Below are 22,978 nucleotides of genomic sequence, written 5' to 3'. Positions count from 1 at the left end.
AGAACAAAAGCCAGACGACTCTTGGGTCTGAACTGGACAAGATGGCTATGGTCCCTTGCAACACCAAGCTTCTCCTCCTCTGTAGGGAAGAGCCTGGTCCTTACTTTAGAACATCTGCTAACAATTTTACCAGTTTGGGGGGGGGGCAGCGGTGGCCAAGAACACAAGCCAAACTCATACACGTCAATCTCCAATACCAAATATATTGGGGTTATTTTTTGCAAGGTAATGGGGTTAAGTGACTTGCCCAAAGTCACACAGCTAGGCAATTATTAAGTATCTGAGGCAGGATTTGAACCCAGTTCCTCCTGACTCTAGGGCCAGTGCTCTATCCACTGTTCCACATAGCTGCCCCCCAAATATATTGTAACAGAGGACATAATGGACCTGGGAAGTGGCTTGATTTAACCACTCTCCAAAGTGGAAGGCTGCCCGATATGCAAAGAATTAGAGCAAAGGAAATTCTAGGTTCTGAAGGGCCATGTGAGGAGCCTGTGCACTGTCCTACTCAGCTTTCAGACAAGGCCCTTCTCTTATAGTGGTGGATGGTGGTGAGTGAGTGGACGGAGCAAAGGCCTGGGGTCAAGAAGATCCAAGTTTAAGTTTGGCCTCAAATCCTACTGGCTATGTGGTTCTGGGCAATGTTTGCCTCAGTTTTACCCTCAGTAAATTAGGGATAATAACAGCCCTACTTTACAATGTGGTTGAGAGAAACAAATGTGACATTTCTTAGAAAAAAAAAAACCCCAAAAAACCCCCTAAAAACACTTAACACAGTCTCACATACAGTGGCACAACATAAAAGTTTGTTCTTTCCCTTACCCTCCCCAACTTAATTATCTGAACCTTAGTTTTCTCAACTTTAAAATGGGGACAAAAACCAGTACCAATAACCTACCACGGTTAATGCAAATTAGACAATAAATGTAAAATGCTTTACGAACCTTAAACTTCTACATAAAAGCTTTCTTATTACTATTTACTCCAGGCATATTTTTGTCTGAGCATTTGTATCATTTAAAATTCAATAATTAGAGCAGGTACAGAAGACTGGACTTAGAGTCAGAAAGACCAGAATCTTGTTTCAGACCACTTAAGTTATGTAACCCTGGACAATTCATGAAACTTCAATTTCCCCCTTCTTTAAAATGGAGATAATAATAGGATCTCCCTCACAAAGGAGATTTAAAGCACCATACAAACATCACTGTCATTATTTTTTTTTGTATGAATAGTATTTTACTTTTTTCAATTACTTGTAAAAAGAATTTTAAACATTCACTTTTTTTGTTGTTTTTACAAGGCAATAGGGTTAAGTGACTTGCTTAAGGTCACACAGCTAAGTACTCCAGGGCTGGTACTCTATCTACTGTGCTATCTAGCTGTCCTGAAACATTCACTTTTGTAGAATTGTGAATTCCATAGTTTTTTCTCCCTCTCTCCCTCCCTCCCCTCTCCTCTTCTGATAAACTTTATACATGTATAGTCATATAAATATACCTCCATATTAATTGTGAAAGAACTAGAATAAAAGGGAAGAAAGAAAAATATATATATATCATATATATATATATATATATATATATATGAAAGTGAAAATCAGAGGTTTTGCTCTGCATTCAGACTCCACAGTTCATTCTCTGGATATGCTCATTCTAATTTTTCTCTTTGGAGGGAACTTTTATTTCATTAGCTTAGAGTAACACCAATGTGGAAGTTCCTTCCATTTGTCCATACAGATGAATATTTCTCCATAATTTAATCTTAAAGAATTGCCTTAGGAACTGAAAGGTTTAAGTGATTTGACCATGGTAACTGGCTAGTTTGTATCAGAGGCAGGTTTTGAACTCAGTCCTTTATGCCTCCAAGGCTAGTCTTTTATCCACTTCACTGTGTTTTATTCAAGTAGGGATAACCACTCTTATTACCTGCCTGAGGCTCACCTCAAGCATGCAAAGCATCTTGCAAGTTTGAGATAGTGATAGGTATGCTAGTTCTTCCCAAAATAATTTTGGGGATATTTTAATTAACTAATTAATCTGGTACCCTGATAAATCATCCTATTCCATTCCAGGACAATCTTTGAATTCAGAATCAGCAGTAGTAGCCTAGAATCTGAGCATCCTTTTTCTTGCACTATATTTTATTTTATTTTTTAATTACATGCAAAAGTAGTTTTCAACAATCATCCATTTGCAAGTTTATTTTATGAATTCCACATTTTTCTACTACCTCCCTTCCCCATCTCCCCTCCAAATGGCATTGAACAATCTGGTAAAGTTGTATATGTATAATCAGAGCATACTCTTTCTTAAATAACATTAGAAAGCCAATGTCAAGCTCTACTCTCTTTTTCAATTTTATCTACATATGACAAAACTTGTTTCATTTGTTTCATTCAAGTTACAATTTCTGTTTTCAGTTTATTTTAGGTTGCTTTCATTTTCTAATGGTTGCTTCCTGTGTTTCTAACATCATTAACAGTTTTTTTTCTTGTTTTCTGCTCTTGCCTCCAGATTAGGGAGTACAGCTTATTTTGAAACCTGAAGATGTCTATCTACTGATTAAGTTTCAAATACCTGAAAACAATGAAAATACAAATGAGTATCAAACCCCCCAAATTCAGGCTTTCACAGTGACTAAAACTTTTTTAACTGAGTATTTGTCAAGTTTTTAAAAACGTTATCAGATAATTAATTTAATGTCTTAAAATTAAGATGGAAAAAATATCAATGTTGCAATAAATAAATGTAGCAATAAATCCATTCCAAAAATCACTCCCCCATCACTAACCTTGACAGCATGTTATAGGCATCTTGCTTATCAGTTGGCTTCTCCAGGATCAGTCCATCTACTGTCTGAAACAAGAAACAAGGTGAGGAGGGAGAGATGAGAAAAGAAAAGCATTTCATTTTCACACTTAGCAACAGAAATCCGAAGAATGCCATGTTGTTTAATTTGTATTCAACAGATGTGACTCTTCTATTAAATTCTCATTTAGTATCTCATTGTGACTCAGAGTTCTCCAAGACAGTACCAGTGAATACAAGCTCTGTCAGTTTATAACCTCCAGGGCCAAAAAAACTTGGATAGGACCACAGAAAGATTGTGTGTGTGTGTGTGTGTGTGTGTATCCATCCATCCATATACATATATATGTATATGTCTGGTGGTGGTCCAGGAAGCTTTGAATATATATATATATATATTATATATTATGTCTGGTGTCCTGGGGAAGCTTTGCTTAATTTAGATGGGCACATCAATTAGTTAGCTTTAGTGCAATATATTTTTCAGTCACAGAAGCTCTTAGAGATTATCTAGCAAGCCATGAATATAATCTTCTAGGTGGTACAGTAGATAAAGTGCTGAACCAGAAGTCAAGATACACCTGAGTTTAAATCTGGTCTTGGTTACTTACTAGCTGTGTGACCCTGGGCAGGTCATTTAATGATGGCTGACTTAGTTTCCCTATCTGTGCAATGGGGATCATTGTACTAAGTTCCCAGGCTTTTCATGAGGATAAAATGAAGTCATATATATTATGACTTCATTTTATCTTTGTATCCCTAACATCAAGCATAGTGCTTTGTATCTCTAGCATCAAGTACAAAAAAAGCACTTAAATGCTATTCACTGACACTTGGGTGAAATCTACATTGGTAGAGGGAGTTCCCTTTACACCACCAACAAAATAACAATAATGATGATGATGATAATTTATATGAGCATACCATATACAAGGTACTGTATGAAGTGCCTTGGAGAAGGTAAAGAAAATGACATATGTTCTGCAGGTTGGCTACAAATTTATATTATATCATCACCTCTACTGGGTCCTCATTTCTACAGGCAATTCTACTAATCCTCCCTTTTATCACTCACTTGTCCCACTCTCCACTGTGGCTCTCCTAAGCCTCTGCACACCTCCTCAAACCACTTCTGGCATCCCACTCTCAGCTGAGATTTCTGTCTTATGTTTTGCAGGAAAAAAATTGATGCCAATCATCATGAGCTCTCTCTGTGCCCCTCTTCCACATCTCCTATCACTTAAATGCCTTCTTGCCAGTCTCTTCAACCCTGTCTCACATGATGAAGTGGTCTTACTCCTTACTAAAGCTCATTCCTCTACTTTTTCAAGTAACCCCCTGCCATGCTGTCTCCTTCAACAGTTTGCCCTCTCTGTCATCTCTAATCTCTCACTTATTTTCTTTCTTTTTTTAATTTGATCACAAGAATTTATTTGTGGAAAATGAAAAACTTGGAATTTTAATTTTGGATTAGGTCATCTCTACCAAAAATTACAAATGGGTTATCTTTGTCTCTCATTTATGTTCAATCTCTTCCTGTCTACTGATTCATTTCCTACAAACTACAAACAGGTCATATCTCCACTATACTGGAAAAATCTTTACTTGACCCTTCCAAATTCCTTGAAAAAAACCTGGGCCTTCACTTTGACTTGTGAATTTGAACTCAAATCTTCCTGACTCTATGTCTAGTGCTCTATCCACAGACCCATAAGACAGCCTATTCTCAAGTTAACAAAAGATACTAATTGCTAGACAATTGTCACGCCTCAATTTTTTTAATGAGGAAACAGGCTCAGGACATCCATAATTCCATAGAGAATTTTATGTGTAATGCATCCAATTTAAGAAAAAAGGTAGAAAGATATCTGTACCTATTACAGCACTATGCTTAGCTCTGGAGGGTGTTGGCACCATGTCCACCTTTGGCAAACAAGCTAGTTTGGGGATTTAGGGAAGGGTAAGGGTCAATTGGAATGGAGCCCAGCCAGAGTCAAATTCCCGGCTGCTATACAGTCAGACACATGGCTGTAACAGAAGTCAGATAATTGTTTTTTTCCATGAACAGTTTTTATAAGCGTAATCTTCTGCAAATAGCTCAAAGGGAACTAAATCACTTTTTCTTTAGGATCACAGAACAAAGGCTGAAAAGGCACTGGAAAGAGTAACAGAAACAGGAAGGTAGGATTTATGCTTAGCTAGCTGTGTGTGACCTTAAGTACTTAACTATATCTCTCTGACTCAGTTTCCCAAATCAAAAAATGGGAATAATAATAATAATAATAATAATGATAATATTATAAAGAAGAGCTCCTGGGTTCTATCAGAGGTTACATGAGGTAGTAAATAGAATCAGAAAGGCCTGAGTTTAAGTCTTCCTTCCCTTCTCAGTGCTCCAGGTAAGATTCTTAAGTATAAATTGCTGATCATCTTTGGTAGTAGGAGCTTCCTCCCATGCCAACTCATTTTGTGGTGGCAAAGATTTGGAAATTGAGGGAATGCTCATCAATTGGGAAATAGCTAAACAAATTGTGGTATATGTATATGATAGAACTCCATTGTTCTATGAAAAATCAAGAGGGATGGGATTTCCGAAAAGCCTGGAAAGACTCGCATGAACTGATGCTGAATGAGATGAACAGAACCAGAAGAATATTGTATAGACTAACAACAACATGGTGGACTTGATCATTTCAGCAGTACAATAATCACAGACAATTCTAAAAGACTTGGGTTGGAAAATACCATCTATATGCAGAGAGGGAATAGTGGAGTTTAGATACAGAACAAAGCTTACTATCTTCAATTTTTAAAAGTTGTTTTATATAATGTTTATCATTTTTTTCTCCCTAATTTTCTTCTGTTTGGATTTGATTCTTCTTTCAGAACATGATTAATATGGATCTATGTTGAGCATAACTACATATCAAGAGCCTATATTAGATTGCTTACTGTCATGGGGAGAGAAGAAAGGGAAGGGAGGGAAGGATAAAAACTCAAAACTTTGCAAAAAAAAAAATGATTGGTGAAAACTACTATTGCATGCAGTTGGAAAAACAAGTTAATTAATTGTAAAAAAATAAAGAAAGACAATTTCTATGCCAGATATAGTGGGAGCCTGGGAAGGCTCCTGGGGCTATTGAAGCACCTAACTACCCCCATGTTGGACCATGTAAATTAGTTTCCTCCAGTATTTATTTATTTTTTTTTAGTTTTGGCTAGGCAATGGGGTTAAGTGGTTTGCCCAAGGACACAAAGCTAGGTAATTAATTGTTAAGGCCTGATACTGGATTTGAATTCAGGTCCTCCTGACTTAAGGGCTGGTGCTTTATCCACTGCGCCACCTAGTTGTCCCCACCATGTCCTTCTCCAGTTCATTTTACAGATGAGAAAAGTGAGGCAAACAGAAACAGAGTTAAGTGATTGAACCAGGGTCAGTCATTAAGCTAGTAAGTGTCTGAGGATGGATTTGAACTCAAGAAGATGAGTCTTCCTGGCTCCAGACTTGGCACTCTGTGGACTATGCCACTACCTTGCTGCCCTTTTGGTTTGAATCATAAGTAATTTAAATTCTGACCCTGGACTCAGCCAAAGAAATACTTTTCTGAACTCCAACTGTCAGCTGCTTCCTTCAGTTTCTAACTCAGACCTGAACACAGACCACAAGTTCTATTTAATATTCATTTTATTCTTGTATTATGGGTTTAGAAATTCAATTATCCAATTTGTCTTTGCTAGATTTTATTAATTCTCAATTTCCTACTGAATTTTTTAAAAAAGGAAAAACCTCGTATTTGCTAGCCAGATTTAGACATAGTCCACAATACAATGCCAATGACATTACAAGTATAGGTACACAAAAGTCAATAAATAAATACAATTGCACTATTTAGTTCATAGGGGAGTTGTACTGCATAGGGGAATAATGTGATATTTAGAGGTAGTGTGGTATAATGGATAAAGCGTTCACCTGGAAGTTAGACCTAAGTTTCTGCTCTGGCACTTAAAGGATATTTTAGGCAACTAGTGACCCAGATGAATAGAGTACCAGGCTTGGAGTCAGGAAGTCAATCTTCCCAAGTTCAAATTGGGCTTCAGCCTCTTACTAGCTATGTGACCCTGAGCAAGTCACCAGAAAAGAAATGGCAGATCACACCAGCATCTTTGCAAGAAACCCCCAATGGGATCACAGAGAGTCAAACACAACTGAAAAATGACTGAACAACTCTACAAATTTTATTCATATAGTATTCCTATACTATATGTAAAATACCCTATGTAAAACATATTTTGTGCAAATACAGGCAACAAAAGCAAAACAGCATTATCTCATCTGCAAACTTCAGACTGCTAGCAAACCGAAGGGTTGCCATCTTCATACTATAACACTGCTCACAGCAAACACCTCAATTTCCTTATCTACAAACTAGACACATTATATCAACATTAATTTAATTTACAGTGCTAATCAAGTATAGATTGGATCATCCAAAAACTACTGGAAACAATTAGCAACTTTAGCAAAGTTGCAGGATATAAAATAAACTCTCATAAATCCTCCAACTTTTCTATAAATGACTAGCAAGATACAGCAGGAAGAGCTAGAAAGAGTAACCTAATTCAAAGTAACCTCAGACAATATAAAATACCTGGGAGTCTATTTGCCAAGGCAGACTCAAAAACTTTTTGAAAACAATTTCAAAACACTTCTCACACAAATAAAATAAGATTTAAATAACTGGACAAACATCAACTGTTCATGGATAGGTCGAGCTAATATAATTAAAATGACAATTCTACCAAAACTAAACTACCTGTTTAGTGCCCTACCAATCAAAACTCCAAAAGATTACTTTAATGAGTTAGAAAAAGTTGTAAGTAAATTCATATGGAGAAATAAAAAGTCAAGAATTTCCAGGGACTCAATGAAAAATGTGCAAAAGAGGGTGGCTAGGTGGCGTAGTGGATAAAGCACTGGCCTTGGAGTCAGGAGTACCTGGGTTCAAATCCAGTCTCAGACACTTAATAATGACCTAGCTGTGTGGCCTTGGGCAAGCCACTTAACCCCGTTAGCCTTGCAAAAACCTAAAAAAAAAAAAACCCAACCAAAAAAGCAAAAAATGTGCAAAAGAAAGGGGTTTAGCCCTACCCAATCTAAAATTATACTATAAAGTATCAGTCATCTGAACTGTCTAGTATTGGCTAAGAAATAGAGTGGTAGACCATGGAATAGACTAGATGCAATAGCAGGAAATGATTGTAGCAATCTGTTGTTTGATAAACCCAAAGAGTCCAGCTATTGGGATAAAAACTCTTTGATAAAAACTGCTGGGAAAATTGGAAGTCAGTATAGAAGAAACTTATATTAGACCAACACCTCACACTCTATACCAAGATAAGATCCAAATTGATACAAGATCTAGACATAAAAAACATTATTATAAGCAAGTTAGGAGATCAAGGAATAGTTTACCTGTCAGATTTATGGAAAGGGGAGAAGTTTACGACCAAGGAAGAGACGGAGAACACGATTAAAAATAAACTAGACAATTCTGATTACATTACATTAAAAAGCTTTTGCACAGACAAAACCACTGTAACTAAGATCAAAAGAAATGTAGTAAACTGGGAAACAATTTTTACAACTAGTATTTCTGACAAAGGACTCATTTCTAAAATATACAGAGAACTAAGTCAAATTTTTAAAAAGACAAGCCATTCCCCAGTTGACAAATGGTCAAAGGATATGTAAAGGAAATTTACAGATGAGGAGATCAAAGTGATGCACAGTCATATGAAAAATTGCTCTAAATCATTACTTATTAGAGAAATGCAAATTAAAGTTTCTCTCAGGTACCACCTCACACCTCTCAGACTGGTCAATATGACCAGAAAGGACAACAATCATTGTTGGAAGGGTTGTAGGAAATCTGGGACACTAATACATTGTTGGTGGAGCTGTGAACTCATCCAACCTTTCTGAAGAGCAGTTTGGAAATAATGCCCAAAGGGCAACAAAAATGTGCAAACCCGGATTATGTACTCTGGCTGTCCACAGGGCCCTGTGAGAAGGAGATAGAATTTATATGGGCAGAGGGGGTTTTTAAATTGTGAAATAACTTCTTTTTAAAAATTATACATCGGGGTGGAGCCAAGATGGTGAAGTCAGCATTTCCCAGGAACTCCTTCTCCAGGGAACTCCAAAAGCCATCAAATTATGACTCTAGTCAAAATTTAGAGGGCAGAACCCACAGAAAGACTGAGTGATACATTTTCCCAGTCCAAGTAACTTAGAAGTTCTGAGGGAAAGGTGTATTTCACCAGGACCAGGAGTTGGAAAAAGCCCCAGTTGCTACACAGGCTGGGAACAGCTTGAAGGGGCGGGGAGAGAGCTTGGCTAGACCAGAATGGGTGTGGAATGAAGAGCACCAGCCACAGAACCTGCAGTGATAATTGGGAGAAACCAGCCTGCACCTCCAGAGCACAGCCCACAGATGGTAAGGGGGCCAGGAGAGAAATATTTCTGCTCTCCCTGGGGGCAGGACTCTGCTGTTTGCCCACACTCAGATCCAGATTGCAGTTTGAGCTTCCATACTAAGATAGCAGGGCTCCTCCTTAGAGCTCCAGGGCAGAGGGTAGTGCTGTAGTCATCTACATATCAAACAACTGACCTGGAAAACAGATCCAGAAGAAATAATTTGAAAATTATTGGGCTATCTGAAAGCCATGATCAGGAAGTCGGGACTTCATTTTTCAAGAAATAATACAGCAAAATTGCCCTGAGATCCTAGAAGCAGAGGGTAAAATAAAAATTGAAGGAATTCACCAGTCACCTTCTGAAAGAGATACCAAAAGACAAACTTCTAGGAATATTATCGCCAAATTTCAAAACTCCCAAATCAAAGAGAAAATTCTAAAAGCTGCCAGAAACAAACAATTCAACTACTGAGGTTCCATAGTCAGGATCACACAGGATCTGGCAGCATCTACATACATAAGGCCTTAGCTCATAGGGATTGGAATATGATATTCCAGAAGGCAAAAGATCTTGGTTTACAACTGAGAATCAACTACCCAGCAAAACTGTACATCCTCTTAAGGGCTCTAGGGATTGGAATATGATATTCCAAAAGGCAAAAGATCTTGGTTTACAACCAAGAATCAACCACCCAGCAAAACTGAACATCCTCTTTCAGGGGAAAAGATGGACTTCCAATGAAACAGGGGACTTTCTTTTCCTTTTTTTTTTTTTTTGCTTAAAGATTGTATTTATTCACACCTCTCAGACTGGCCAATATGACCAGAAAGGACAATGAACAATGTTGGGAGGGATGCAGGAAATCTGGGACACTAATACATTGCTGGTGGAGCTGTGAAATCATCCAACCTTTCTGGAGAGCAATTTGGGATTATGCCCAAAGGGCAACAAAAATGTGCATACCCTTTCATCCGGCAATACCACTACTGGGTTTATACCCTGAAGAGATGATGAAAAAGGGTAAAAACATCACTTGTACAAAAAACATTTATAGCAGCCCTGTTTGTGGTGGCAAAAAATTGGAAATTAAGTGAATGTCCTTCACTTGGGGAACGGCTTAACAAACTCTGGTATATGTATGTCATTGAATACTATTGTTCTATTTAGAAATCAGGAAGGATGGAAATTCAGGAAAGCCTGGAAAGATTTGCATGAACTGATGCTGAGCGAGATGAGCAGAACCAGAAAAACACTGTAAACTCTAACATCAACATGGGGGTGATGATCAACCTTGATGGACATGCTCATCCCTTCAGTGCAACAACCAGGGACAATTGTGGGCTATCTGCAATGGAGAATACCATCTGTGTCCAGAGAAAGAATTATGGACTTTGAACAAAGTAGTCAAAGACTATTACCATCAAAGTAGGAAAAAAAAAGTTATATTATTATGTCATTTTACTATTTCATACTTTATTTTTCTTCCTTAAGGATATGATTTCTCTGTCATCACATTCAACTGAGATCAATGGAACCAATGTAAAGACTAACAAAATGCCTTCTGTGGGAGGTGGGGGGAGGGAAGCAAGAATGGGGTAAAAACTGTAAAACTCAAAATAAATAAAATCTGTCTTAAAAAAAAAAGACTTTATTTATTTTGAGTTTTACAATTTTCCCCCCAATCTTACCTTACAGAAAGTTTGATCTCTGGTGAACCATAGCGGGGGTGGATGTGAAGCACTAACTATGAGGAACTGTTTGTATTCCTGCAAGGGAAGAAGACATTGATAATTCATATAAACTTTCTCATTTATAAGAGCTGTTAGAAGGAGCATATATAGACAGGGCACAGGAAGGAGTGGAATATAATGGTATAATATGGTATAAAGATGGAGTCAATGGGTGATAAAGGAAAGTACTGGGAGGAAGGGAAAGGAGATGAAGAAGTTAAGAAATTTCACATAAGAGTCAAGAAAAAGCTTTTTTCAATGGAGGGGAACGGGGGAAGGCAAGGAGGAATGAGTGAGCCTTCATTCATCCTCATCAGAAATGGCTCAGAGAGGAAATAACATACACACTTAACAGGGTATAAAAATCTAGCTTACCATAAGAAAAAAATGAGAAGGGATGGCATAAGAGGGGGGGGAATAGGAGATAGAAGAGAGCGAATATTGTAGGAGAGGGCACTCAGATACCTGTACAGGCCAGGATGAAAGGAGAGAGAATAGAATAAATGAGAGTGGGGAAGAATAGAGTGGAGAGATATACAGCTAGTAATAGCAACTAAAGGAAAAATATTGAAGTAACTTCTCTGGTAGACTTATGATAAAGAAAGCAACTCACCCCAGAGACAGAGTCATTGGAATCTGAAAATAATCTGAAGTACATTTTTTTCCCTCTCTCTCACTATTCTTGAGGTTTCTCATCTTCTTGGGGGGGGTTATGTTTACTCTTATAACAAAATTATTGTAATAATAGATTGGCAAAAATAAAGAAATATTAAAAAATTATGAAAAAATGTATATACTTTTTGATCCAGCAATACCAATACTTCAATACCTGAAGAGATGATGAAAGGGGTAAAAACATCACTTGTACAAAAATATTCATAGCAGCCCTGTTTGCGGTGGCAAAGAATTGGAAATTAAGTAAATGTCCTTCAATTGCAGAATGGCTTAGCAAACTGCACTATCTGTCACAAAACACTATTGTTCTGTTAGAAACCAAGAGGGACAGGAATTCAGGGAAGCCTGGAAAAATTTGCATGAATTGATGCTGAGTGAGATGAGCAGAACAAGAAGAACATTGTACACCCTACAGCAACATGGGGGTGATGATCAATCTTGATGGACTGGCTCATTCCATCAGTGCAACAATCAGGGACAATTTGGGGCTGTCTGCAATGGAGAATAATACCTTCTGTATCCAGAGAAAGAACTATGGAATTTGAACAAAGACCAAGGACTACTACCTTTAATTTAGAAAAAAAACCTGATTATCTTATTGTCTGATCTTGTTATCTCTTATACTTTATGTTTCTTCATAAGGATATGATTTCTCTCTCATCACATTCAATTTGGATCAATGTATACCATAGAAACAATGTAAAGACTGGCAAATTGTTTTTTGTGGGGGGTGGGGTGGGGTGGGGAGGAAAGTAAGATTAGGGGAAAAATTATAAAACTCAAAGTAGATAAAATCTTTAAAAAAAATTATAGATTGGGAAAGAGCCCTCAAAGTTCTATAGAGCTGGGGTTCTTAACGTGGTGTTCACAGATTCCTCCCCCACCAAAGGATGCGTAAAAAAATTTCAGGGGGTTGTCAAAGAATTTAAATTATTTCAATATATTTGTAATCCTATGTATTTTATTTAATGCATTTAAAAATATTATTGTAAAAAGGGTCTATATGCTTCCCTAGACTGCCAAAATTGTCCATGGCTAAAACAAATCTTGAAGAATTATTTTAGGGATAGGCCAGACTGTGATTTCATAAATGAGAAAACTTTCCCTGAATGCTGAAAGACACATCTTGCTAACTTATAATCTTGAGGAGCTGCACAGACTGAGAATTGAGAAGTTTAGGGAATATTAAGGGTCAGATGGCTAGAATGTCAATGACAGGACTTAAAGGTGATCTTTCCAGCTCCCAAGGCAACTCTCATGATACTATGTCACACTCTTCTATACAGGGGATAATACATAATACATTCTGAATCTTATAATGAACACATTAGAAAATGTAGAAAGAGCATTTATTGTGGATTCAAAGAATCTAGATTCAAATTGAGTCTTCTGTGTGACCTCAATCAACTAAAGTAACTTACTGGGCTTTGGTTTCTTCATCTGTAAAATGAGAAGACTACACTAGATGGACATATATTTTATATGTGTATATATATAAGTGTACGTATATACATATATACTATATATTATATGCAATATATTATGATATATTCTATAAGCACATATATGTCTATCTCTTTCTACACACACACACACACACACACACACACACACACACACACACACTAACAGTTTGTTGTTGAATCTTTTCAAACCTGACTTGACTTTCCTTGTCTCCATTTGGATGATTTGCCATTTCCTTCTCCAGCTTATTTTACAGATGAGGAACTGAGGCAAACCGGTTTAGGTGACCTGCCCCAGTTGCATAGATACTAAGTATCTGAGACAAGATTTAAACTCACTTAGAGGAGTCTTCCTGGTTCCTGCCATCTATTTGTCTTATATATTCTGAACTTAATAAACCAAATAAAATGAGCATTTATATATGATTGAATAACAGAAGAAAAGAATTTTAGTGACCTCTGAGGTCCTTTTTAGCTCCATGATTTTATGATCTAGTCCAAGGATCACAGAGCACCCTTGTAAAAATGCCTATGCCACACATCTAAGACACTTTTCCCCCACAACTCTGGAGGGATTGCCTTGGTGCTATGAATCTATATTTTTATAATTTTCTTCTTTGGTGTTTGAATACTTTTCCAACTCTTATTTTATTTTATTTAATTAATTAATTTATTTTTTTAGATTTTTCAAGGCAATGGGGTTAAAGTGGCTTGCCCAAGGCCACATGGCTACCCAGGTACTCCTGACTCCAAGGCCAGTGCTCTATTCACTGTGCCACCTAGCCGCCCAAGCTCTTATTTAAATGAGCATATCCCCACCCAGTATCCATAGTTTGGAAGCAATTCCCTTAAATGAAAAAATTAATTACATTCCCAATGCAAATAGAAAACATTTACTAGGACACAGGCAGAATGCTGACATAAGGTTAATGAGAAATAATGCAAAGAATCAAGGTATGAATGGTAAGAATGTTAAGAAAAGGAAACCAACCAAAAGCAGCGTTACAAAACTTACCACGATGGTGTCTGCTCCTATAACAACATCTGGAGGTCTAAAGTCTTTCTGTAAAAATTAAAAATGTTTTTTGAAATAAATGTCTTTTTTAAAGTTTCTATCACCCCACCCCTTCAGAAAAAATTATATGTCAATGAGTTTAAAAAGCACAAAATCATCACCAATATAAAGTTAATTTTGCAAATTGGAAATTAGTTGGAAGGAAATGGCAAACTGAGAAAATAATAAAATAGGGTAATATTAACAAGAATTAATAATAAGATAACAAGAACTAACCAAGCATAGTAATAACAACAGACTCAAACATATGCCATAGCCTTTTAATAAGATCAAACATTAATAATATGGTCTACATTAAAAAGGCAGTTAGATGGGACACTAATACACTGTTGGTGGAGTTGTGAACCCATCCAATCTTTCTTGAGAGCAATTTTGAATTATGCTAATGAGCAATAAAACTATGCACACTCTTTGATCTAGCAATACCACCATTGGGTCTATATTCTGAAGAGATCATGAAGAAGGGTAAAAATTACACATATACAAATTTATTGATAGCAGCTTTTTTTTTGCAGTGGCAAAGAATTGGAAATTGAGGGGATGCCCATTAATTAGGAAATGGCTGAACAAATTGTGGTATATGTATGTGTTAGGACACTAATGTGTCATGGGGGACAGGATTTCAGGAAAAAGTCCAGACTTGCATGAATTGATGCTGAGTGAGATGAGCAGAACCAGAGAAAGTATACATACTAGCAAAAACTTGGGGCGATATTCAACTATGATGGACTTGTTCATTTCAGCAGTACAATAATCAAAGAAAATTTTAAAAGATGTGTGATAGAAAATACCATCCATATCCAGAGAAGGAACTTTGGAGCTTGAATGAAGACCAAAGCTTATTATCTTCAAGTTGTCTAATGTATTATGCAACTTTTTTCTCTCTAATGCTTTCTTTCTTCCCTTTGGATTTGATTCTTCTCTCACAATATGATCAATATGGATCTATTGTTTAGCATGGTTATAAATGTAACACATATATCAGATTGTTTTTTGTCTGGGGGAGGGAAGAGGGAAGGCAAGGAGGAAGAAAAATGTAAAATTCAAAACCTTGCAAAAAAAAAAGATCGGCAAAAACCACTGTTGTTTGTAATTGGAAAAACAAATAAAATATTTTTTTAAAATTTATATTAAAAAAGAAAAGGTAGTTAGGTGGAATAGTGAATAGAGCATGAGGTCTATATTCAGGAAGCCCTAAATTCAAATACTGTCTCAAACATTTATGAGCTGTGTTACCCTGGACAATATTATTCTTTTTTTTTTAGGGTTTTTTTTTTTGTGTGTGCAAGGCAAATGGGGTTAAGTGGCTTGCCCAAGGCCACACAGCTAGATAATTATTAAGTGTCTGAGACTGGATTTGAACCCAGGTACGCCAACAATATTATTCTTAAAAAATAATATTATCTAAAATTACTATAGTACTTACTGTATGCCAGGAACTTTACAGTTATTATCTCATTTGATTCTCACAACAACTCTGGGATGGAGGTGCTGTTATTCTTCACATTTTGCAGATAAAGAAACTGAGACAAGCAGAAGTAAAGTGACTTGTGCAGGGTCACACTGCTAATAAGTGTCTAAGATTGGATTTTAATAATAGTAATAGCTAACATCTATATGGAACTTACTCTGTGCCAAAAACTAAGGGATATACAATTATAAATATCATTTGAGGTAAGTGCTATTATCCTCATTTTACAGTTAAGGAAACTGAAACAAACAAGGGTTAAGTGACTTGTCCAAGGTCACAAGTGCTATGTAATGTCAGATTTAAATTCAGGTCTTCCTGACTCCAAGTCACCACTTTGTCCCCTGCACCACCTACCTGCCCATACTTAACCCCTTTCTGCCTCAGTTTCCTCATCTGTAAAATAGGGATAATAATAGTACCTACCTCACAAAGCTGTTGTGGGATAAAATGAGATGTTTATAAAATACTTTTTAAACATTAAAAGGGGGCCATGATTTCCATGAGGACAAAAGTGGATATGAGGGAAAAGGGTCACAAAGCTAGAAATTTTTAGTGCCACAGGAAAATTAAGAGGTCTCTTCCCTTTTTTTGGGGGGGTGGGGTCCTCATTCTTTTAAAGTTTCCTTCCTTCCTTCAAAAGTGCTTCCAGCAGGGATGGGGAACCTTTGGTGAAAGTAAATCAGACTGAAGCACTTGCCTTCCCACTCCAGTATCATATGAAGTGAGTCTGCTCTAATCCAGGTCTCAAAAGGTATGACAATATCAGAAGAATAACTGTCAAGAGTGGTCAAGCAATTTATTCTTTATTATTAAAATTTTGGCACTTTTGCCATTTTATCCCAACTAAGGAGCATCTAATGGACAAACTAGAAAAGGAAAAAAGGTAAATGAGAACATGGCTCTTGGGAGGTGGGGGGAGGAAAGAATTCAGAATAATTAAATGAATGCTATTCAGTAGGGAACCTGAAAGAAAAAGCCCTGAGTTCATATAGGGAAAAAAAAATAGCAAATGCCTCCTTCTAACTAGTATTTATGGAATGCTTTAAAGTTTACAAAGAATTTTCCAAACATTTCACTTTATCTCCATAAAGGTACTGACATATTACTTTTTCTATTTTTAGGTTTTTGCAAGGCAAATGGGGTTAAGTGGCTTGCCCAAGGCCACACAGCTACGTAATTATTAAGTGTCTGAGACCGGATTTGAACCCAGGTACTCCTGACTCCAGGGCCGGTGCTCTATCCACTGCGCCACCTAACTGCCCCTCCTACTAAACTTTCTGAAATAAATATAATACTGATACCTAAAACTGAAGAGTAAAAACCGAAAAAAATAAAGCTTTTAATAAAGAATACTTATTTCTATTTAAAATATTTGGAACTATGGGGATAAATGGGTTCTTCTTTAAATTAAAATTATGTTTATCTAGAACCATCAGCAAGCATTGTTTGTAATGGGGATAAACTAGAAGCCTTTCTAGTAAGATCAGATGTGAAACAAGGATGTCCACTGTCACCAATATCAGAAACTCTAGCCATAGCAATAAAAGAAGTACCAAAATTATCTGGTGCTGGCTAAGATATGGAAAAGTAGCTCACAAATTTTTTAAAAATTATTATAACAGATATAGGATTTAAGTAAGGATAGAAATGGCAAATAATATATAAACTGAATCATCTTCCTGGACATCATCTTATCCTAGCCCAGCTGGCCTCTCATGGCTTCTTGGTTTACAGTTGCCTCTCCTTTACTGGACGTAAGGGGAGGAGTTCTTATAGATCCCCGACTTTTTGGTCAAAAAGGGAAAATATCAAGTTATCTGGAGAAACTGGTTTCCTAGAGCTAAGGCCTGGCAAGCAGGCTATGCCCTGAAATTGGCATAACAACAACTATTTGTGCTCTGGATGATCTCACCCTCTGGCCCTAGGGGTTCACTGAGGGATTTATGATTTTCATGATAATCCATAACTGATTAGATTTGTTGGAGGTCCCCTTATTTCTCAGGGACCTGAGAACCAGTGGGGTTGCAGCACACAGTGATCAAACCTCTGACACCGGTAATTATACAAGTGCTTGTGTAACTGTACCAGATACCACTCCTGCTCCTGTCATGTAACTCTGGCTCCATACACCAACGAAGGACCACAAGGCTCAACCACTTTTACACAACTTAGAGACCATTCCCACTGGATCCAAGAACGTTTGTAGTGTCCCAGGAAATGTCAACCATGGAAACTGTTACTCAAGACCCAAGAATAATTGAGCAGTGGTCCAGTGCCCTTGGGGTTTTTGTGTATGTAAACCTTCCCTGACCCCAATCCCCAGCAAGTTAAGTTCTCCTACTGGGGGCTCATCACTTTCAAGCATTTCCCTCATTCAAAAATTAATTAAACCACTACTTGATTCCTGACATCTGCCTCTGGTCTGCTTTGTTTGGCTCCAGATATTCACAGGTTAGAGACTGGTTCCATCCAGTCCAGCTGATGTGACCTAACTGAAAATATTGCCAAAAGAAGACAATCTTTAGTCAAATGATAATTTGAAATCCAACGTAAGAGCAAATAATAATTCAACCATCCAGAATCCTGTGTAGTAAACACTACAGCCAAGTAATGCACTAGATGGAGTACCAGACCTGGAGTCAAGAGGAGCTGAATTCAAATATGGCCTCCGATACTTTCTAACTGCGTGACCCTAAGCAAGTCACTTAACCCATTTGCATCATTTTCCTCGTCTGTAAAATGAGCTAGAGAAGGCAAACCACTACTCTAGTATCTTTGCTAAGAAAATCCCAAATGGAGCCACAAAGTCAAATATGACTGAAAATGATTGAAATGATAAAATAGTGCAAAAAAAAAAAGCTCACTCCCCACAAAACTTACCACAATCATCCTGTTAGCCACTTCGAGGGCTTTTTGTTTTGCCGTTTCCATGGCATACTCATAAGGCGTTGAGAATGAAGCCTTGTCTAGAGTCTCTTTAAATCTGGATGGCATTACTTCAAATCGCAGGCCCTAGGACAGAAAGGAGAGTAAAACTTACTTAAACAGTCCTACCTAAAGAAAATAAGTGAACTTAGAAACAGTGGATACATGATCCTTCCCTGGATGAAATATAAACTCCTTGTGGGTAGGAAACATTTCATTACATTGGTATCCCCAGTGCCCAACAATGTACCTGTGGATAGGCAGTTTAGTGGAATAGTGGATAGAGAGCTGGATCTATACCCAATGCAAACAACTAGAGGAGAGACCTGGGGAATCCCAGTATGCTGAAATGGAAATTTTCCTTCTTAAAAGTGCTCTTTTATGGAACCACAACAAAGAGGAGCAATTATATGGTGCAGTGGATAGTGCACTAGTTCTGGTCTCAGGAGGACCTGAGGTCAAATTCAGCCTCAGATACTCACTAACTAGCTCTGTAACTGGGCAAGGCACTTAACCCTGCTTATCTCAGTTCCTCATTTGTAGAATAGGGTCAGAGTGGAGAAGAAAATCTTTGTCAAGAAAACCTCAAATGGGATTGTGAAAAATGACAACAATAAACTTCAGGTTTCAAGGGTGCCTACCCTTCCAACACAACCTAGCAGATTCCAACCACATTGGGGGGGAGCAAGGCAATGGGGTTAAGTGACTTGCCCAAGGTCACACTGCTAGGCAATTATTGTGTCTGAGGCCAGATTTGAACTCAGGTCCTCCTGACTCCAGGGCCAGTGCTCTATCCACTACAACCCCTGTCCCCCTACCACATTTTTAAAGTTAGGTATTAAATAAGTTTTCCCCTCTTGAAAAACTTGAAGGTATTATGCCTGAAGGGTAATTTCCAACCTTTCTACTGACATGTTTTGATTTTTTTTCCCCAAAAGGTCCAGATTGAAAAATTCTTTGCACACACACACACACACACACACACACACACACACACACACCAAAAAAAAAACCCCAAACCAAATACATTTGATCATATAGGAATCTTGTCCTGACATCTATGCTTGCTCACCTAAAATCTTCTCCTAAGCTCCTGATGGATAATAAATGAAGAATAGAGATTGGGACAACAGAATTATCCCTAGTAAAGTTTCCAGGTTTTACAAGTTAGAAATCCCATATATACTTAGCCTGTGATAAACTTGGTAATTTTGCTGTTGTTCAGTTATGTTCTTTGTGACCCCATTTGGAGTCTTCTTGGCAAAGATATTGGAATGATTTGCTATTTCCTTCCTTCTCCAGATCATTTTACAGATGAGAAAACTGAGGCAAATTGGGTAAAATGACTTGCCTAGGGTCAGTGTCTGAGTTCAGATATGAACTCAGAAAGTCTACCTGACACCCCCCCCCCCGGCCCTGTGCTCAATCTACTGCACCATTTAGCTGCCCACACTGAATATTTAGTACACGCATATCCATCATCTTTCATTCAACTTATCAGTTAAAGGTTATCTAATGTCCCACTAATTAGTTTAGAACAGGATTCTTAACCTGAGGTTATTGAAATTAATTTTTTAATAATTGTACTTTAATAAAGTAGTTTTCTTTGTAATCTTATTCTGTAATTCTTATTTGCAGACATTATTCTGAGATGGAGTCTATTGGTTTCACTCTTCTGCCAAAGTTATTTATAATACACATAAAAAGCTAATAATCTCTGATTCAGAAGACCCTTAAGGACTGTGCACACAGCAGTCACTCAATCCCCACTTGTGAATTGTGATAGATAAAATAAGACATTATAAAGGTCTTATTTTCCTACTGAATTCATTTTCCATATTCTTTCTCCCACCTACTAAAATTAAACACTTGGAATTCTCTCACTCCATTCTGGGCCTAAAAACTTAAAATTCAACATACAACTCGATTAAGATATATTAGATATTAAACATCTATTTTGCTCAGAACCCTGTGAGACGGAGCAATGGGGGATCTAGAAGTAAAGCACAAACACGGATAACTTTAACATAGGCTTTAACAATAGCCTATGTTAAATCAATATTACATCAGTGTGCATCTGAGAAGGGCAAGACCAAGTGCGGCGTGGGCATTCATCGTCATTGTTGGCAGAAGGGAAAATGGAATCCAACAGGTGCCGGGGCAGGAGAGGTTATAAGACGTTCCACACAAGAACCAACCCGGGGTGTTTTGGGCGCTGCCCCAATTATTCCATTTTAGAGAAGCGCAAAGACACGTGTAAGTCACTGAATGGTCTGGTTTGGCTACAGGAGTGTTTAGAGGGCAATAAGATAAGAATAGAAATCACATAGTGAAGGGTCTTGAAAGCCAGGCAAAGGCCCGTGACCTTGACTCGGAGCCAGGGAAGACTCCTGAGCAGGGGAGTTGCACGGCCGGGTTTGCTGCAGAAGGCCTGGGGCAGAGCATCGAAGGGCTCCGAGGGAGGCAACCCTGGTGAGGGAGAAAGAGGGTGTCGGAAACCATCAAGAGGAAAATTCCCGGGGCCGTTCTCTCGAAGCTCAGCAGCTGTCGTGTGCAGCTGAGCGCACCAGGTGGCGCGGAGGGTGGCGCACCGGCCCTGGCACCCGAGTTCGAATCCGCCGCAGACACTTCTTTACCCAAGCCGCTTAACCCCACTGCCTTGCCAAATCTAAAAAACAAAACCAAAAACAAAAGCAAGACTATGGGGGGAGCTTGAGTCGCGTCCACGCCTAAAGGATGCGCGCGCCGAGCAGCGCCCGCAGGCTGGCTCCGTCCTTCACCGACAAGCTGAGAGCCTCAGCTCGGCGCGGGGACGGGAAGCGCCGGCGCCGGGGCCCTGCAGCCCCTCCCCCCCGGCCCCGCTCTTCCGCGGCGCGAGGTCCCGGGCCCGCCGACTCACGGCGCAGTGGAGGATCTCCTGCCTCCGCGGGGACGCGCTGGCCAGCACCACGCGCTTGCTGGCCAGCTTCCCGATCACCGGGCACAGCGCCATGGCTCACGCAGGCGCAGACGCGGCCGCCGCCGCCGCCGCCGGCTCCGGGGTCTGCGGACGCGTGGCCGGAAGGCGCGGCTTATAAGCGTCCCGGAGCAGGCCCCTCCCCAGCCTCTTCCCGGCCGGCCTCGGCGGGGGAGCTTCCCGCCGCTCCAATAGGGAGCTTCCCCTCGGGAGGACGCTGGGGGCGGGAAGCCCGGCCTGTGGCGCCCACTAACGGGCTGGGGGACCCGAGGACGTGCGAACCCCCGGAGGAGCCGGAGGAGCCGGAGGAGCCGGAGCGGGGCTCTGCCGCTCCGAGGTCGGATTCGCCTGCTACTGCCGTGGAAGTCACGCGCCTCGTTCCGCCTCTCCGACAGGGAATAATTCCTACTGGTGGGGCAGGGAGCATATTGATTTGTAATGTCAACCTCTATGAACCTTAATGTTAACCTTAATTTCCTTAAGCTAAAGAAAATGAAATAGTGACTTTTATAAATGAAGTTTAATTCTTTAGAATCTTACCAAAACCCACGGTGGGGGGGGGGGGCGGGGCTGGCATCCTTACACATGCCAATGCAGAACTAACTGAATAAACAGTATTTATGGAATTTTAACAAGCATAAAATGTTGGTGGCCGACCAATCAGGTTACACGCTTGCACGTAAGCGTCATTGATTACTTTGTGATTCTCCAACTCATCCATAAGGTCTGTCCGTGTTAGAACTGACAGACGCTGGAGAATGTGCATCTGTCCAGAGAAAGAGCTGCGGAGTTTGAACAAGGACCAAAGACTATTACCTTTAATTTAGAAAAAAAAGACTGATATGCAATTTTGCTCTCTTATACTTTATTTTTTTACTTTAAAAACTGTTTTAATTGCAGACATAATATTCAAGCCAAACACAAAACTATAATTCCTTCTCTTCAGAAATGTAGGACTTTGTAACCTAATTCAATAATATTATGCATATATGTATATATGTGCATATATACACACACACACAATAAATTGATCTGCAATTCAAATAGCTCTGACTAATATGGCTTTTGACATTTCTACACAAGGAAAAATAAGTCACTTTGATGACCACATGTGCTTAGACAGATATTATACCTATTGTTCTTAAATGATTTTAGTTACACCATTTTAAGTAAATGCTGCCCTCCCCTACCCCCCTGCCCTGAAACAATCAGATGTGTTTCTGTAATGTTTTAGAACATGCATATTAAGGGGGGGAACACAATGATTCCATGTATACATATAAAGCACTTTCCAATCTAGAGGCAAATGCTTTTTCCAGAATGAAAAGTCAGTCTAGAGTATAAATAGTACCAAACTCTAAAGGTTTGACTTTTCCTACATGGCTAAAAGCAGAC

General features: G+C 38.7%; 1 protein-coding gene across 5 annotated transcripts in view; it reads right to left on the bottom strand.

Annotated features, from left to right (window-relative positions):
* The window catches only part of ASMTL (acetylserotonin O-methyltransferase like), a 65,088-nt gene extending 43,441 nt beyond the window's left edge, over positions 1–21,647 (bottom strand). The window contains exons 1-4 of one of the 5 annotated variants that reach the window (XM_074213661.1): positions 21,527–21,647; positions 18,583–18,714; positions 14,172–14,219; positions 2,794–2,858 (exon numbers count right to left, since the gene is read on the bottom strand). In XM_074213661.1, the coding sequence (XP_074069762.1) occupies positions 2,794–2,858; positions 14,172–14,219; positions 18,583–18,714; positions 21,527–21,619 (338 nt within the window). In that variant the 5' untranslated portion in view covers positions 21,620–21,647. The other 4 variants (XM_074213664.1, XM_074213663.1, XM_074213662.1 and 1 more) reach the window with 4 other exon arrangements.
* Positions 21,648–22,978: the final 1,331 nt, after the last annotated feature.

This window comes from Macrotis lagotis, chromosome 1 (genome assembly GCF_037893015.1).
Source record: "Macrotis lagotis isolate mMagLag1 chromosome 1, bilby.v1.9.chrom.fasta, whole genome shotgun sequence".
NCBI classification, from domain to species: Eukaryota; Metazoa; Chordata; class Mammalia; order Peramelemorphia; family Peramelidae; genus Macrotis; species Macrotis lagotis.
Note: the sequence above shows the minus strand (reverse complement) of the source record. Positions and strands in the feature narration are given on the sequence as shown.